The sequence below is a fragment of the Xiphophorus couchianus genome, chromosome 4 (assembly GCF_001444195.1).
Source record: "Xiphophorus couchianus chromosome 4, X_couchianus-1.0, whole genome shotgun sequence".
NCBI lineage: Eukaryota > Metazoa > Chordata > Actinopteri > Cyprinodontiformes > Poeciliidae > Xiphophorus > Xiphophorus couchianus.
The window spans coordinates 696,592-714,574 of record NC_040231.1 but is presented as its reverse complement, the minus strand read 5'-3'; the positions used below and the strand labels follow the sequence as shown (position 1 = coordinate 714,574).

The window sequence follows — 17,983 nt, the reverse complement described above, 5'->3', positions numbered from 1 at the left end:
ACGATAGAGACACATTAAAGACACGATAGAGACACGTTTGAGACCCGTTAAACACACGTTAAAGACACAATAGAGACACTATAGACACGATAGAGACCCGTTAAAGACACGATAGAGACACGTTAGAGACACGTTAGAGACACGATAGACACATTAGAGACACGATAGACACGTTAGAGACACCTTAGAGACACGATAGAGACACGTTAAAGACACGATAGAGACACGTTAGAGACACGATAGAGACACATTAAATACACATTAGAGACACGTTAGACACATTAGAGACATGTTAAAGACACGATAGAGACACAATAGAGACACGATAGAAACACGATAGAGACACGTTAAAGACACGTTTGAGACACGTTAAAAACACGATAAAGACACGTTAGAGACATGTTGAGACAATTTGGAAACCGGACTGTTGTGTCCTGAGGGGGTCCCTACGCGCTATAGGGTAGTTAGCTGGTTACCTTGGCGACCGGCAGTTCCTTGGACTTGGACTCGAACAGCGTCTCCAGGCGCGCTGTGTCCACCTCCACCTTGTCCAGCGACGCCCACACCGTCCCGCGGCCGAAGCGACATTTCTGCTGGCTCTCCGCCTGCTTCAGCTCCTTCCAGAACAGTTTCACCGTCTTCTTCTTCGTCAGGCCCGAAGGCCCACCGCTCGGAGGGGGCGGAGCCGGGGGGACGCCACCTGGAGGGGGAGGAGGTGGAGGAGGGGCACCCAGGAGGGCGGGCGGAGGAGGAGGCGGAGGAGGTGGCGGGGGAGCGGCGCATCCTGGTGGAGGCGGCGGAGGAGGAGGGACGCCTGAGAAATGGGAGGAAGAGGAGGAGTTGGTGCCCATGTCCAGGACGTCGATGTCTTCGTCCTCCAGCAGGTCGGTGAAGTCCAGGTCTTTGATCTTCAGGTCGGCGCCGCTGGGCTGCAGCTGATCCCAGGCGTCAGCCGGACCCACAGAGTTCATGGAGTCCGGGCACCGTGCCGCAGGCTCCGCCCTTACGCCGCTCTGCTGCCGGACCAAACGGTTCTGATGGGAGACGGACACACGGTCAGCCCGCTTCCTCATACAGAACAGCGAAACAGCAATGCATCATGGGCAGTGATGTCAGCAAGGCGCTACTCTGATCGGATTTCAGTTACGCGTTTCCATTTCAAATCCAGTGATCAGATTACAGTTACTCTTCCAAATCACTGTGAGTTACTATTTTCTAGTGTAATTAATTTTTTCCCTCTGTGCGTCTTGAGGAGCGACCGCCGTTCATCTCCTCCCGGGTTCAGAACAGGAACCCGGGAGGAGATGAACATTTTGTTGCTGGAAAAACAGGAACTATTTAGAGTTTCTGTCATCAAGTCTGATTAATGTAAGCGACTTTGGGCTTGTTTTTGAACTAGGGCTGTTGTAAACAAATATTTTAGTAATCGAGTAATCTATGGATTATTCTTACGATTAATTGAGTAATTGGATAAAAAATTATAAAATAAAATATTAGTAAATCTGGCATAACACCGATGTTACTATTGGGTATCAATATCAGTCCTAACAGTTACTTTTCTGTAGTTTATAAAACTAACCTGTAACAATAACAGCTCAATTTCTACGTTAACCAGAAGAAAAGTTATACAAAGATCTGAAATTATTTTCAATTTAATAATAAAGAGTCTCACAGATATGCTTATAAAAAAGTCTATGCTCCAGCTTTTAGTTTATGTATTTATCTCCAGTCACTTTAATAGATGAATTCTCGCCTTGCCCCATAACCTGACAAGCTTTGGGTTTGAGAAAACGGGAAATGTCTCCTGGAGTTTGGGGCAGTGGGGGTCAGGCGAACGAACGAAGTAAGATGGGAGGAAATAGACCAGGGGACGAACGTGAGAACCGGGGCAGCAATACAGGATTTTTACGGCACCTTCGTCGTCACACTCAGAAACTCATCTACAGCCATGAACAGCCGTTTGTTCAGACCAGGATGATATGACATTTATTGTGCGGTTCGTCCGTAAAGCTACACTTACACTGTAACCATCAGCTACTCAGTCGCCCGCTGTGTTCATCAGCTCACCTGTATTAATACCTGCAGCTCTTCCCGCTGTTCGCTTTGAACCAGCAGCTCCTGGAGGAGAAAGGCTGCCGTACTCCAGGCATGGCGCCAGTCATTTTAAGGATGCTTATTGGTCCCCAAAAACGATGAAAACCCGGGCGTTATCACCACTCCATAAAATCCTCACGGGCCGAACTTGAACATTGGACGTTATGCCGCTAACACTTAGCTTTGGTCAGCAACTCAGAGGAGGAAGTCAGAACTTTGCGCAACGCAAATAATGTCCCGGCCGGAACACGGCGCGCTAAATAATTAAACATAAATTAAAGAAGCTTCGAGGCAGGTAAATTTTCCTTGAGGAATTTTAATAATCAAGGAACTGGAATCATTCGAGGAATCGTTTCAGCTCTATTTTGAAGGTGAAGCTGCTCATCTGGAAATAAGCAGAGGCACATTAAACTCCAGATGTTGACCCACATCCAGATAGTTTCAGTCGGACTCTCCCTGTCCATCATTTCCCAGATCATCTGACCAAATGTGTCTTTGTTCATGTTTAAAATCTTATTTAGAGGTTTCTAGAGAATAATGGCCCATAGTTTGCTAACTGTTTTAGCACTAGCTAATGGTATTTACTGTAGCTAATTATGCTAGTTCTTGCTAATGGTGTTCTTGCTCCTGAAAGTGTTTGAGGTTTTTTTTGCATCACAGAAACAACTTTTATGTCAACAAGAATATTGAGGCAGATTTAGGCCGCCTTGTTGAGCCAGTCATGGATCCATTTAGAGAACTGATTAGCAGTTAAACTGACCCAGACTGGCTGGTTGGTTCTGACCCAACCCGCTTGCTGTCGGTACCTTCTATCTGACCCAGTACCGGTACCTTCTGCTCCTCGGCCAGCCGGGCCCTGGCCGCCTGCGCAGAGCCCTTCAGGCATTCCAACTCCGCCCTCTGGGGGGCGCTGCTCTCTGCGCCGGACTCCACCGACTGTGAGCTGAAGTTGGACAGTCGCTTTGAAACACGGCCACAAAGATCTTCACCTGGAGGAGAGCAAACAGAGGCGTCACTTTGCTGCAGATTTCTGAACCTCGGCTGCTGGAAAGAGAAGATGGTCGATGAAAACTTGATTTCACTCAGGCTCTCTTTACCGACTAAAACCTCACCAGGTGCGAAGCTGCCTTCTTCTTCCTTAACGGAGCCAGACGCAGCATCAGTCGGGCTCGAGGGCACTGCGGCAGAGGAGCTGGAATACATCATGTCCAGAACCAACATGGTGACATCAGACAGGGTGCTGCACTGCCGCTGCACAGGAACCGCTGCAAACATGATGAGCAGCACCAACATCCATCAGCTGGTCTCCATGACCCAGAGAGCTGCCCCCCCCCACCACCACCACACACACCGGTGTGTCCACTTGAAGGGACAGTACCGACCGTCTGAAGCCGAGTTCTGGTCAGAATCAAAACCGTTTATTAGCTTCTTCCCCACATTTCAAAAGGTTCTGACCAGCAATGGGCACCGCTAACTAACATGCTAGCTGCGCTAACAATAATGTGCTGATCATAAACATTAGTTTACTAACATCATCAGCAGAAGCTAATGCTAACGTGCTAACTTTAACCATGTTGCTACCCACCATAAGTCAATGTGTTATATTGACTTATGGTGCCCTCCAAAGGCTAAACCTGACATTACACTCCTTCCTGTGCGGCTGCGCTTCGGGAAAGGATTCTTTGTGCCAGACGTTTGTGGTTTCAGTTCAACGGTTGTTGAGTTTTGCTAACTCTGTAGATGATTAGCGTAGTTGACCACGGTAAAGTCAGAAAGCTCACATGACATATTTAGATTTTATGCCGTTTCTTAACAATCGAGAACCAAAACTTTGAAACAAACATCAAACTTTATTCAACTGAAGTTTACAAAACAGCCAGCTGGATTAGCCTTTCAGAATTCATCTGGAAAAACTCATTTCGCAGAAGCTAAGTTAGCTAAAGGTTCTCAATGTGACCAAGCATCACGTCATCAGCATAGAAATGATGAGGATTCTAGATGTGGGTCTGCGGCAGGCAGCAGGGCATTGTGGGTACTGTAGTTTCTTACCTGGATCATTCTGCGAGTCTGAGGGTCCGTTTGTCTCCAAGCTGCTGGATGTCGAGGCTGAAGAAACAGAATTAATCTAGATTACTACCAACATTCAGACATATCCGTCTGCAGGTCAGGAGCTGAACACGGGAGCTTCAGAACCGGGTCAGGCTTTTTTTTTTTTACCCCTCCAGGGGTCTTTTTGTGGCTCTAGTGTCCCTTATGTGACAGCAGGCTGACAGGAAACAGGGAAGGAGAGGGGGGAAGACATGCGGCAAATGTCGCCGGGTCCGGGAGTTGAACCCGCGACGGCCGCGTCGAGGACTCAAGGCCTCCAAATACGGGTCGCACTAACCGCTACGCCACCACGGCACGCCCAGAACCGGGTCAGACTTACCGGGTCGCTCAGGCACCACGCCGGCGCTGGGCTCAGGGCATGGACTTATGACATCATCACACAGCTGGGGAATGCTCAGGAGTTTACTTCTCCTCTTCTTGTCCCAGTTAGTGGCTGCCAGGCTGCGCAGGAAGGCACCTCTGTGAGAGAAGGAGACCAGGTGAGACCAGGTGGGACCAGGTGGGACTAGGTGGGACCAGGTGAGACCAGGTGAGACGAGGTGGGACCAGGTGAGACCAGGTGGGACTAGGTGTGACTAGGTGGGACCATGTGGGCCCAGGTGAGACGAGGTGACACCAGGTGGGACCAGGTGAGACCAGGTGACACCAGGTGGGACTAGGTGGGACCAGGTGAGACCAGGTGAGACGAGGTGGGACCAGGTGAGACCAGGTGGGACTAGGTGTGACTAGGTGGGACCATGTGAGACCAGGTGAGACGAGGTGGGACCAGGTGAGACCAGGTGGGACTAGGTGTGACTAGGTGGGACCATGTGGGCCCAGGTGAGACGAGGTGACACCAGGTGGGACCAGGTGAGACCAGGTGACACCAGGTGGGACTAGGTGGGACTAGCTGAGACCAGGTGGGTAGTGATGTGTCGGTCGCGAACGATCCGGCTCCAAGAGCTGGCTGCAGGGCATTGTGGGTACTGTAGTTTCTTACCTGGATCATTCTGCGAGTCTGAGGGTCCGTTTGTCTCCAAGCTCTTTGAAGTGAACGATTGGAACCGGCTCCACAATGGGAGCCGTTTTAGGATCCTATTTGGGAGCCGGGTTTTTTTCTACAGTATATCGCTGTCTCTCCGCCTCCCTGTCGTTCTGCTTGTGCTCTGCAAGTGCCAGAGCCGATAGTTTTTCCCCACATCGTTTTTTTTTTTTGTCCTGCGGTGCCTCGCTGTCTCTCCTCCCCTTCTCCCTCTCCTTGCGCGTTTTGCTCTTCTGCCAGTGCTAGAGCTGAGAGGTTTTTTCCCTCGGTCCACTGGCCTCATGTCAAGCGTGTGCTCCACACATCTGACCAATCACACATAGTTTCAATTAATAATGTGGCGGGAAAACACTGAAAAAAAAGTTTATCTCCACTTTTTTTGTGGAAACGGCAGGCAATTGGCCAAGCTGTTCGTCGGCAGGTGTTTATGTACAGACACTCACTCAGCGGTCAAGAAGCACAGAAAGAAGGGGAGTCAGTGTGGGAACTGAATAGGTGAAAATAAATGAGTGACAGAAAACGGAGCAAGATTTGGACTCATTTTAATGCTACATCAAGCTCCAGGGCAGAGTGCAGACTGTGCAAAGTCAGCATTTCCTATCTGCAGGCTCGACAAACAACCTGCACAGGCACATGCGGACATCACACGCATCGGTATTGCTATAGCATTGTTATGCGGCATTTTTACTCATCATAAGTGCTTAACAATGTCAATAATGAAACAAAATATTATAAAATTAGGTTTAAGCTATTAATTAATTAATTAATAATGTCAAAAATATATATGGGGAGCCGTTTGGGAGCCGAAAGAGCCGGCTCTCCACAGTAAGAAGAGCCATTAGAGCTGCATCTCGAAAAGGAGCCGAAAATCCCATCACTACAGGTGAGACCAGGTGAGACTGGATCTAATCAGATTTTTTAGGTTTTGATCAGTTTTCTGAACTGAACTGAAGGATCTGTGATTCTCCAGTTTCAGATCTCCAGAACCAACACCGGTCCAGTCAATCCAGAACTCCTCTCAGCTGATCAGGATTCACCTGGTCGGCTAACGGAGGAGCTGCTAGTGAGTTTCAGCCAGGTGGATGAGGGCCTTCGTCAGAGTCATCCTCCAGAACCATCTGGACAAACATCAGAAACAGGAAGGAAGCAACCCTTATGATGGTTGTTATGGCGATAACCTCTGAGGCTGTGGCGGCCCGCAGCATCACTCATCCCAATCAAACCCAGCCTCCAGCGAACGGCTGCAGGGTGGAAACAGAACCGTCAGGTCCAGTTCCTCCAGAACCGAGCCTACTCTGCTCTCTGATCAGCTGATCTGCTGGGCCGGATCACATGACCTCATGAAGGCCCTCGGATCAAACGCCTTGAGCTGCTGGAGGTCAAAGGTCACGCTGTTGGTTTGAGTCCAGAACATGACAGCAAATCAGATTGGACCTTCACTACAGAACCAGAATCAACCCGACACTGACTCCAGAACCAACCCACCACCACCATTACTCTGATTGGCACAGTCAGGCTGGACCCAGACATTCCTGACCCGGTTCTGTTAGTCAGCCTGACCGTCAAACCCGTCAGCATCTCACACTCACACCCTCACACTCACACCCTCACACTCACACACACACACCCTCACACTCACACACCCTCACACTCCCTCACACTCACACTCACACACCCTCACACACACACACACTCACACTCACACACCCTCACACTCACACACACTCACACTCACACACACTCACACACCCTCACACACACACACCCTCACACTCACACACACACTCACACACCCTCACACAGACCCTCACACTCACACCCTCACACACACAGACCCTCACACTCACACACACTCACACTCACACACACTCACACACCCTCACACACACACACCCTCACACTCACACACACACTCACACACCCTCACACAGACCCTCACACTCACACCCTCACACACACAGACCCTCACACTCACACACCCTCACACTCACACACACTCACACTCACACACCCTCACACACACACACACCCTCACACTCACTCACACAGACCCTCACACTCACACCCTCACACACACACACCCTCACACACACCCTCACACACACACACACCCTCACACTTCCTCACACAGACCCTCACACTCACACACCCTCACACACACACACCAAATGCTTTGGTCCGATTTCTAGCTCACCAGAAACGAGATAAACTAAGTGATAACTAATCAGATATAAGAGATTAAATCAATAATCAATAAAAAGTTCCAGATCATTCACTCATAGTGAAACGTTTTTCTGATGGCAGAGGAGCCACAACTTTTTATCAATATTAATTATTGATTTAATCTCCTAAATCTGATTATTAGTTTTTATTTCATTTCTGTAGAAACTAAACCAAACAGACTTTGTGTTTTTACAGTGTCAGAGAAAGTGATCTGCTTCCTGTGAACCCAAATGTCCCCAGAACCAGAACCACACCGTGCAAGGCCCAACAGAACCGCAGGCCTCCCTGCAGCTCCCAGCATGCAGTGGGGCTGCGGCGGTACTTACTGGAACTTCTTCAGAACTGGCTTGTTCAGATTCACATCAAAGTCCTCTGGGCTGCAGAGACACGACACACACACGTCACACAGCCGGACCCGACCCGACAGAACCGGCTCAGCTGCATGACAAACTCCTCACAGACCCACAGAACCCAGACAAGAGAAACCGGACCTGGAGGTTCTGCCCCCACCGGATCAGAACTCAATCACAGAAAAAACAAAGATGGAGGAAGAACAGGATGAGACAGAACCGCAGGGTGGATTAGTCGGGTCCAAAAGATTCGAAACGTTTCTGACTCCAGAGTTAATGTGGAAACACCTGAACTGGACCTGAAACTGGCGGGTCTATGCAGCTGAGCGCCACGAGGAAGAGGAGGAGGATGAAGAATACTCACCAGAAGACTTCCTGCTCAGCCTCCAGCGAGCTGGAGGAACGAGGGAGCGGACGCACAGAACGGAGGAGAGGAAGAGGAGAAAGAGGAGGAGAAACCATTAAAACACTGACAGAGAGAGAGAGGGGCGAGAGACACTGCTGCAGGAAGCCCTGTGATTGGCTGAACTGATGCTGGGGGCGGAGCCAAGTTCCTGTCAAACGTTTAATCCATCTAAAAAACTGAAACTATTTTATACCAAGACATTATAATAATCTACAATAATAATGTAAAAAATAAATTCATTCAGTTTTATGGAGGACGATTAGTGCCAGAACTCTGATCACAAAAATGAAAAAAATCACTTAAATCTGATACGTTCCTCCTGAAAGATGGCTCTACGTCTTTACAACTCGAATCATCGCTGAAGCTGTTTGCTCCCAAATGTCTCTGATCAGAGAAAAAACTGTTTAAATTCAAAGAAAAAGTCAGAATTATTATTGTTATTATTGGTGATTGGCCCCATTTACAGAAATACTTAAAAAGATCCAAAACAATTAAAGAACAATATTTAACTTGAAATACCCAACAATGGTAATCTAAAAATAATAAGGAAATTATTCATCAACATTTTATTAAGTTGAGAAAACCTCAACATTTCTCAACATCTTGAAAATATCTAGAAAAAATACAAAAAGAACCAAAAAAAATTAGAACATTCTCCAGAAAACAACCTGAAGCGTTACAACAAAACAAACTGCAACACAAAGGAGCCAACGAGAAGAAAGGAGGGAAAATATCCTCCAGGCATTGGTGGACACCGCTAGCTACGCAGCTAGCTACGCTAATGCTGAATAACTAACCTGACTAACCTAAGCTTCGCTAATGCTAAAGCGCTACATACTCGATACCTACCATGTGGACGTGAGGATCGCTCAAAACACTAGCATGATCAAAGCCTGACAGTTTGTTCATGCTAGTGTTTTATTTATTTAGTGTTTGTTTCAACTTCAAAACATTGTATTCTACCAAACATTTACAAAACACGCATCAAATTAGCGCTCTAGGATTTTTCTGAAAAAATTCATTTAGGTGAAGCTGAGTGTGCTAAATGTTTTCAAAGTTATCAAAATGCTAAAGCGCTAAGCTAATTAGCTCAGATATCAGCAGAACAGAATGCCCACCACTGCCTATAGAAAAAAATTTAAAAATAAGATAAACAAATAGTTCCAGAAAATAAATAATCTAGAATCAAGAAATCCAGATAAACAGTGAGCATGAAGTCAATTTTAAGTTTACAGAGGATCCCAGAAAATCTTTAAGAAATTAACCAGACATGCAATTTGTCAAATGTTGTCCTGAAACATTCCAAAAATATTTTCCTAGAATTAAAAACTTCCCAGAAAACTTCAGGACAAAATCTAAAACCAAAGATTTAGAGAAAGAGGAGGGCAGTTTCAGACACTCTCTGGGAAAAAAAGCTGAAAATAGGCGAGAACAAGAGCCGTCAACAGAACCAATACAGAACCATTAACAGAACCGAACAACAGAAAAATCCGGATCAACAGAACCGATCCAAAGAAAAATCCAAGAATCAAAAACTCCCAAATTTATCCAGGATTATTCCAGAGAGGACAAAGAGCTGGTCTAAAAGAAGATTTCTCTAAATAATTTCAGACAGAGAAACTCCCTATGTCAGGCAGAACGTCTCCAGTCTGGTTGAACTGGGAGGACTCCAGTCCCACCAGTTCCAGAAACCAGTCAGGACTTAAACATGATGGAAAAACGTCGGTTTACTCACTTCTGACGAGGTTTGGACTCTGGTCTGACCAGCTGATCTGAGTCCTGCTGGGACGGATCCGGAGGCGAGAGGTCCGATGGAGATGAGCTGCAGGACAAACACACACCCATACACACACACACACACACACACACACACACACACACACACACACACACACACACACACACAGAGAGAGAGAGACTGAGCCAAGCACATGAAGAGATGATGAAGAGTTTGCATTCTAGACTTGGTTACTGCCAGATCTGCTGCAGCTGTCTGGTTCTGTTTTTCTGCTGTATCCAGATTAAAACCTGATTTTAACTAAATAAAACCTGAACAGAACCTCTCAGGACCCGACCCAGTCCCGATAAAATGCTCTAAACCTCGTCTGATCATAGAATAGAATAGAATAGAATGACTTTATTCATCCCAGCAGGGAAATTATTTCGCAGTTACAGCAGCATAGAGACAAAGACAAGACACACAACATCCACCACTGCGTAGCATTGTAGACAAAATAAAATAAGAATAAAATATAAAATGCTGTTAATATAAAAGCAGCTTAGAGCAGTCCTTGCAAAGATTCAAAAAATGCAGATACAGTATGTATATGTAAATATATGTACAGCAGTGTGCCACAGTGCAGTTGTGCAAATTGGACTGATTAGTGCAGAACAATGATTTAGCTTTTATTGTACAGTGAGATGGCATGTGGCAGGAAGGATTTCCTGTATCTGTCCCTACGACAGCAGAGCTGGAGCAGCCTATGTGAGAAGGAGCTCCTAAAGCTCTGTGTGTTATTCTCCCTCCAGCGCCCCCTGCAGGACCAACTTCTCGCTTTTTACTGAGCTGCAATGTCCTGATCAGCTTGCAGGGGTCGCTGCAGGTCCTGCTGACAGGAGGTAGGTCAAAGGTCAGTCAGGAGGTACAGACCTGCAGCCGGGCGGAGGCTCCTCAGAGATGGAGCTGGTTTTGGAGAAGAGGCGGGACTTCCTGCCCAGACCCAGAGCCGACATGTGGTGGCTGAGAAAAGAGCGACTCCTGGTGGCCGATGGGCGCAACCGCAGCGAGACAGAGGAGAGGAAGGGAAAGATGGCGGATTAGAGGAGACAGAGGACAGAGACCAACAGGAGGACACCCAGAGGACAGAGACAGAGGACAGGTCTGCAGGCGAGACATCTGGTAACTTCCTGTCCACCTGTCAGGAACATGATGATGGACCGGGCCAAGAGGAACCAGAACTATAGTAACTATAGCTATTATAGTTTACTAAAACTAACAAAATAAAAACTGAAATTGAAAAAGCAATTTCATCAATTGAAATAATATCAGTAATTATTGGGGAAAAACTAACTAACTGGAACTGTAGCATGCATTTCTAAAACAAACTAGAGCGTGTTCTAGATGCAGCATCCGCCATTTTAGTGTTTATGAATCTTTTTTTAGCCTTTCGATGAGCCGTGGAACTGACTTCTTCCCACACAAGCAGTTTACGTCAGCTGTCGGCCAATTACGGCGCTGCGTTACGGCTTCGCCGGTCCGCCGACAGAAAACGCAGAACAAACTTTTAGAAAATGATTTCTGTAGATTCGTTACATAATCTATGTAAACATAATCACAACACAATATTTGACCTTTTTAAATCCTGTAAAGTATAAAAAAATCAAAACTACAACTAAAACTAGCAACTCCAGCATGTCCAGCATGAGGACGGACCGGTTCCTGCTCAGAACCTGAGGACCCGGTGCTGGACCCAGAGACAGGCTGAGGACCGAAGGTTCTGAAGGCTTAGACTCGGACCCGAGTGCGACCCAGTAGTGAGTTGTCGTGGCAACGGTGCAGATCTGAACTGGTGTCTGCTACCAAACATGGAGGACAAACATTTCTGCTTGCTGGAGTCACCCGTCTCCAAACTGGGACAGAACCAGAACATGGTCCAAAACAGCTGGACAGAGACAACCCAACAGCACCAGCTGCCGGTCTGTGGACTTACGGGCTGGACGGCGTCTTGGTCCCCAGCTCGGTGGACCCATCGCCGCCGGGTCCAGCGGGGGGGGGCAGCGGCGAGCCCCGAGGGGACCCGGAGGGGCTGGAGGCGGAGCTTCCGGGTTCAGAGGACAGCGGCGACGAAGCGGTGCTGTCCAGCGTGGGCGAGGATATGGTGGAGGACGGAGAGAGGACAGGCGTGGAGGGGGTGGGGGACAGCAGGTCCGGCAGGTTCTGACTGGAGCGCCGGCTCCTCCTGCCCTCCTGGTCGCCGGCGGCCATCTTTCTCCTCTCCTTTCTGAGGAGGGGTGCGGAGTGATCCACGTCTCCGTCCTCGTGCCGCAGAGCCGCCTGGAGGACAGGAGACACGTGAGGACAGCAGGCGGCGCCGAGTCGGCGGACAGGAAGCGGAGCGGGAACATGACCTTGGCGACAGTACCTCATAGGTGGAGAACTGGGCCTTGAGGTCCGGCTCCGCCCGCTTGCTGCTCAGGTGTTTCCGGACCACGGCCTCCATGCCCAGACGCTCCAGGCAGTCTGTCACGTCGTAGAACGAGTCCTGGTCCGGCAGCGCTGCCAGAATCTGGACCGGAACCACAAAGGGAATGAGCCGACGGAGGCTGGTTCTGGTTCTGCTCTCTGACGGTTCTGGTTCTGGTTTCTGACAGGTCAGGTACTGGTTCTGGTTCTGGTCTCTCACAGGTCTGGTCGGTTCTGGTTCTGGCCGGGTCTGGTTCTGATTCTAGTTCTAGTCTGGTTCTGGTTTCTGACAGGTCTGGTACTGGTTCCGGTTCTGGTCCTGGTCAGGTTGGTACCTTGTTGATGAGCGTCATGGTGAAGACCAGCAGCTCTGTGTCGGCGCCGTTCTTCTCCTCCAGAACGTCCATCAGGTTCGTCCAAGGCTTCACACCTAAAGCACACACAGTGGTAACCATAGCAACAGCCCTCATCAGCACACCTGGGAGGGAGTCTGGGCCTCATCCACCTATTAGGTTGGAGCCCTGTGTGTGTGTGTGTGTGTGTGTGTGTACCTCTCTTTGCGTCCACCGTTGTCACGGCGCCGATCAGCAGAGGACTGTTGGACTCGGCGTACTCCACAAACACGATGAGGAGCTTCAGAGCCGTTTTCACCAGCAGGTGAGACTGGAGACAGAAGGAGCAGAGTCACTGTCTGACCAGCAGGGGGCGCCACCACACTTTTGATCAGGCGTCTCAGGTTGATTTTGGGTTCTGACTCACCACACTTCCTGTCAGCGTGTAGAGCCACTGCAGCGTCTCTGGGTGGTGGATCACGCCGTTCATCCCGTCCACAAACAGCATGATCTGGCTGAGAGCTGGATGGCGGGGGGACGGAGGGACAGACAGGAAGACAGATGAGTCTCCACAGTCCCAGCCTCTAGGCTATAATCTGAGGCTGCGCTCTGCGGCTTTTCTGGACGTGTGAAGGCCAAAGTTTCCGTCCTGTGGGACGAGGACGCCTGTCTGACTGAGACTAAAACAGCGATCCGTTTGGATCAGCACCAAACACAACAGCAGAGACGTATGGAAGAGCTTCCATCTTTGAAACACGCCTGGGAGACACATTGATAAATTAATGAACTAATTAATCAGCTTTTTCCCACCAATGTGCTTCTTTGGTTTCTGTAGTTCAGAGTGATGTCATCACGCCCAGGGCTGCCATCTTGTTTAACAAGCATGTTTTACAGCTTCTGGTTATTTGGACATTGATTTATTTATTCTTTAAATCACAAGAGTAAAGTTGAAATGTAAGGAAAATTAATTAGTGATTGAATGAGTTTTAATGAGAACATAAAACAGTTACATTAAAATGAGGAATGCTGTGTGGAGTAACTTTGTCTCAGGTTTACAGATAAGAACATTCTTAATCTTTTGACTCATCAGGTTATCAGCAGCAGCAACGTTGAAACAAAAGCATCTGTTATGAAGCAAGAATCATACTGAGCTTCTCGCTACTCTACAAGTTTTTTATTGTAATTTTCAAGTGTTTTTCTTGTAATAAAAGAAAACTTCTCATAGTCTGGATGTAATACTTCATCAGACAACTCACAGGATGGGCGTTTTAGAATGTATTTTTTAGAAGAGAAAACAAGAATTAAAATCAATTAAACCTGTAAATCGGATTTGGTATGAAAAAAGTTAGTATTTTTAGCCAGGAGTCGGAGCCACGTGTCGGGGGGCGGAGCCATGTGTCAGGGGCGGGGTCACGTCTCAGGGGGCGGAGCCTTACCTCTCAGGATGTAGTTCTGGTAGTTGTGGTCGGCTTCAGCTCCAACCTTGATGAAACACGCCAAGCCTTCAGATGCTACAAACTCTGGGACCAGATCCTTATCGTCCTGGAGACACAGACCATCTTCATCATCATCATCATCATCATGTCAAGAGGGTTTTCCCTGAGTTCATTCTGGAAGGCAGCAGTTCCAGGATGACCTCTGACCTCCACCAGACTAGCCATTGCACCGCTCTGCAGATCGTCTCCTGCAGCTGCTGAGCTCCTTGTCCAGCAGGTGGAGCTGTTCAGGTGGAGGAGCAGCAGAAGGAGAATGCTCCAAAATGTAGCTGAGCAGCTCCCGGCTGAGTGCGCCCCCTACCAGCTGCAGGAGGAGCTGCAGCAGAGGACCAGCAGCGCTGCATGCTGGGAAATGCAGAATGGACTGCAGGAAGTCGGGTCGTGGCTCAGGTGAGTCTGCAGGCGGTTACCTGGAAGAGCTGCTTGAGGGAGAACAGACAGCGCCTCAGCTCTGGGCCTTTGGAGTTGTACAACCTCTCTGGAAACCAAGAAGAGACAGGAAGTGATGTCACAGCCAGGTGGTCGATTCAGATCAAATTCAGTGACCGATATGGACCGCCCCAACTTCAGCAACCAATCAGGACGGAGGAGGAGCTATGAGCTCCGCCCACTGCTGCAAACTACCTGCAGAACTTCCTGTTTCAGTCCCGGTGTTCATGGCTACTATTTTGTGTTGTTTTAACCAAAAAACAATTTTTCAGATTAACTATTTTGTAAATTTACAACATTACAAAAAAATAAAATGCTTTTTTTTTTTTTTTTACAAACCAATAATTTACCAAAAAGGAATGGGCTGAAGCCAAGGCTTATGTGTGACAGTATGTTTATGTGCATTTTATTTTAGTTGTATTTATTTATCGACTGTTTTGCTGCTGGATATGAAAGTTTCCCTCTTCAGGATGAATAAAGTATCTAAAATATGTAATTTGATATTTGAGGAGGACAAACAGCTGGCAGCTCCTTCAAACCGTTTCAATTTATTTGGTTTTAAAATCAGAACGAGTCTCTGAGTCGGTCTGGGTCAAACAGCTGCTGCAGACGCACAGGTCCGGTTTGATCCGGTCCGGTCCGTGTGCAGAACTAGCAGAGGTTCTGCTGCCGTCCCGGTTCGCCGGTTCTGGTTGTTGTGAAACAGAAGTCGGTACCTGAGAAGCTGCGGAGCAGGAGTCAGCATGATGAAGACGAGGATGATGAAACTGCAGCAACAGGCGCCGACATGCAGAGAGGTTCTGATGGGAAGCCGAGTCCAAACGCTGCCGAGAAGCAGGAGGAGTTTCCCAGATTTATCGGATATTCTGCGTCTCTTTCTGGCTCTGAACCAGAGTCTGGATGAGTCTGGATCTGTTTGGGTCAGAACCAGCAAACCGGGCCATCAGCTTCCTTCATCTCTCTAAACAAAGACGCCGCTGGAACCAGAATGCAGCTCCACAATCGGGCCAGCAAACAACTCAACCTGACCCGGCTCAGCAAGAACCCCGACTAGAACCGAACAGAACCAACCAGAACAGATCAGAACTGAGCAGAGGAAACCGGGCTGGTTCTGGTTCTGTACCTCTAACTGGTTTTTCTGCCTCATTCCTGAATCCTGCAGGGAACCAGGCGGTCGAGACGGGTCGCACCCAGAACCGGTCCTGAACTGTGATCCGATCCAGAAATAGCAGAACTCCAGCTGCTCATCCACAACCAAAAAAAGAACAAGCTGCAGTTTCCTTTCCTCCACTGACATCACTTCCTGCGTGCTGACATCACTTCCTGCGTGCTGACATCACTTCCTGCGTGCCGATGGTGGCTCATGCTGACTGGCAGCTGTTTCCCACCATCAGCTGAGGAAGACGAGGATGATGAAGAGCAGCTGAGTGAAGGACTTTGAAGGTCAGAGGACCCGTCTGACCAGAACCAGAACCCCAAAAACATATTTCATGTTCAAACTGAGAACATGAAATATTTATTTTGTAATTTTTTTGTAATATTGCCTTATCTGTACCAGAACCGAACAGAACCTCCGAACCTCTGCAGGTCCAGTGCTGCAGCATGCAGATATTCATCAGGATTATTATCTGCAGCTGATCCGGATCCGACCTGCAGAACAGAACCTTCATCCTGATGAAGGTTCCTGTTTATCCTCAACAGGACGTGAGGCTGATAAACCCACTGAGGCATTTCCTGTCTGAGTCAAGCAGCACGAATTCACCCGGAGGAACCGGGCCACAGCTACTGGTTCTGGTACCGGAGTTCTGGCTGAGAGGGCCACCAGGGAAGAGGTGTTTAACCTTTGACCCCTCTCTGGGAGTGAACCTGGTCCAAACTGAGCCAGAGTCTGGTTTTGTACAGACAGAACCGTCCTCCATGTCTCTCTGGTCGGAACGTTGATGTGGTCCAACAGAACCGACTCTGGTTCTGAATCCGTCTCGGCAGCAGAACTGGCTCCAGATGTTCTCTGCAGCTGGTTTCCAGTCGGAGCAGAGATCAGCGAGGCGATCCTCAAGGCGGTGTCCTCGGCCCACTGCAGTTCAGCTCCACGCTGCCCCTGGTGGAGACCATAAGGTGCTACATTTTAGCCATTAGGGCGGCGTCCCCTGGGCGTTGCCCCGTTGCTCCGCGCTGCATGTTTCAGATGCCTCCCTGCTTCAGCAAACCGGTCTCCAGCTGACGGCCGATCAGCCGATAATCAATCGTCTGGATCTCCGGCAGAAAAACGAGGAAAACAAGCCGAGCAGGAAGAGAAGCAGCAGAGGAAGCAGCGCGTCTGCGCTTTGTTTCAGGACGGATTCAGACGGATCGAGATCCAAAGTGTTGTTCTGGTCCGCCGCTCCATCCATACCAGAATAGAAACAGAATATCAATGTTAGAGCTGGGAGTTTAGCTCAATTTATTAATTACATCAATCTTAACGTTTTTTTTTTTTTACAGAAATCCCAAACAGGAACCTTTGTATTCACTTGTTTCTGGAGCGCCCATAAATCTGACGCACAACATCCGCCGTCTGATGGAGCTCTGCACGTTTTCAGAGACCGGAAACCGGCCCGGATTCTGGACAGGATCTGGATTCAAAACTCATTCAGGACATGGTGTTGTCATGGTAACGCAAGGCTGTCGACTCATTGTTTTTGGGAACCCTCCTCTTCCTCAATACCAGCCTGACTCAGCGAGTCATCGACCAGATTCCACCACACACACGCCCTGCGCGCGCACACACACACACACACACGCCCACACACCCTGCGCGCACACACACACACACACGCCCACACACCCTGCGCGCACACACACACACACACAGAAGCATATGAAGCAACACACTCTGGGCAAAGATCCAGGAGAAGAAAAGCTTCATCTGACACTTTACTCCTCTCCACAGGCAGCAGTTAAAGTTAATGGCTTTGGGTCTGCTAGATTTTCATTAGAACGGGGGTGCAGACAGGGGTGCCCGCTCTCACCCCTTCTGTTTGCCATTAGTGTTGAACCGTTAGCCCAAATCATTAGAGATGATGCTAATATTAAAGGGATAGAAATTAACAAGGAAGTACACAAAATCTCATTATATGCTGATGATGTATTACTGTATTTGACGGAACCTAAATCAACAATCCCCCACCTGAAAGAGCTCATCTCTCAATATGGATTTTACTCAGGCTACAAAATCAACATAGAAAAGACGGAAGCTATGGATGTAAATGGCACAATTTCAGACTTCATAAAAGTACAGAGTGGCTTTAAGTGGCCCAAGAACGGTATCAAATATCTGGGTATTCAAATACCTCCACTTCTA

The 17,983-nt window shown here is 48.4% G+C and overlaps 1 protein-coding gene across 7 annotated transcripts in view; it reads right to left on the bottom strand.

The window, feature by feature from the left end:
- Nucleotides 1-17,983, bottom strand: part of fhod1 (formin homology 2 domain containing 1) — a 33,390-nt gene that overhangs the window by 7,218 nt on the left and 8,189 nt on the right. The window contains exons 4-19 of one of the 7 annotated variants that reach the window (XM_028016101.1): nucleotides 14,625-14,692; nucleotides 14,155-14,260; nucleotides 13,146-13,240; nucleotides 12,938-13,049; nucleotides 12,722-12,816; nucleotides 12,346-12,489; nucleotides 11,914-12,257; nucleotides 10,854-10,961; nucleotides 9,939-10,025; nucleotides 8,162-8,191; nucleotides 7,774-7,824; nucleotides 4,523-4,662; nucleotides 4,144-4,200; nucleotides 3,207-3,272; nucleotides 2,926-3,083; nucleotides 477-1,034 (exon numbers count right to left, since the gene is read on the bottom strand). In XM_028016101.1, coding sequence (XP_027871902.1) covers nucleotides 477-1,034; nucleotides 2,926-3,083; nucleotides 3,207-3,272; nucleotides 4,144-4,200; nucleotides 4,523-4,662; nucleotides 7,774-7,824; nucleotides 8,162-8,191; nucleotides 9,939-10,025; nucleotides 10,854-10,961; nucleotides 11,914-12,257; nucleotides 12,346-12,489; nucleotides 12,722-12,816; nucleotides 12,938-13,049; nucleotides 13,146-13,240; nucleotides 14,155-14,260; nucleotides 14,625-14,692 — 2,219 coding nt within the window. Of the gene's footprint in view, nucleotides 1-476; nucleotides 1,035-2,925; nucleotides 3,084-3,206; nucleotides 3,360-4,143; nucleotides 4,201-4,522; nucleotides 4,663-7,773; nucleotides 7,825-8,161; nucleotides 8,192-9,938; nucleotides 10,026-10,853; nucleotides 10,962-11,913; nucleotides 12,258-12,345; nucleotides 12,490-12,721; nucleotides 12,817-12,937; nucleotides 13,050-13,145; nucleotides 13,241-14,154; nucleotides 14,261-14,624; nucleotides 14,693-17,983 lie in introns of all 7 variants that reach the window. The other 6 variants (XM_028016098.1, XM_028016099.1, XM_028016102.1 and 3 more) reach the window with 6 other exon arrangements.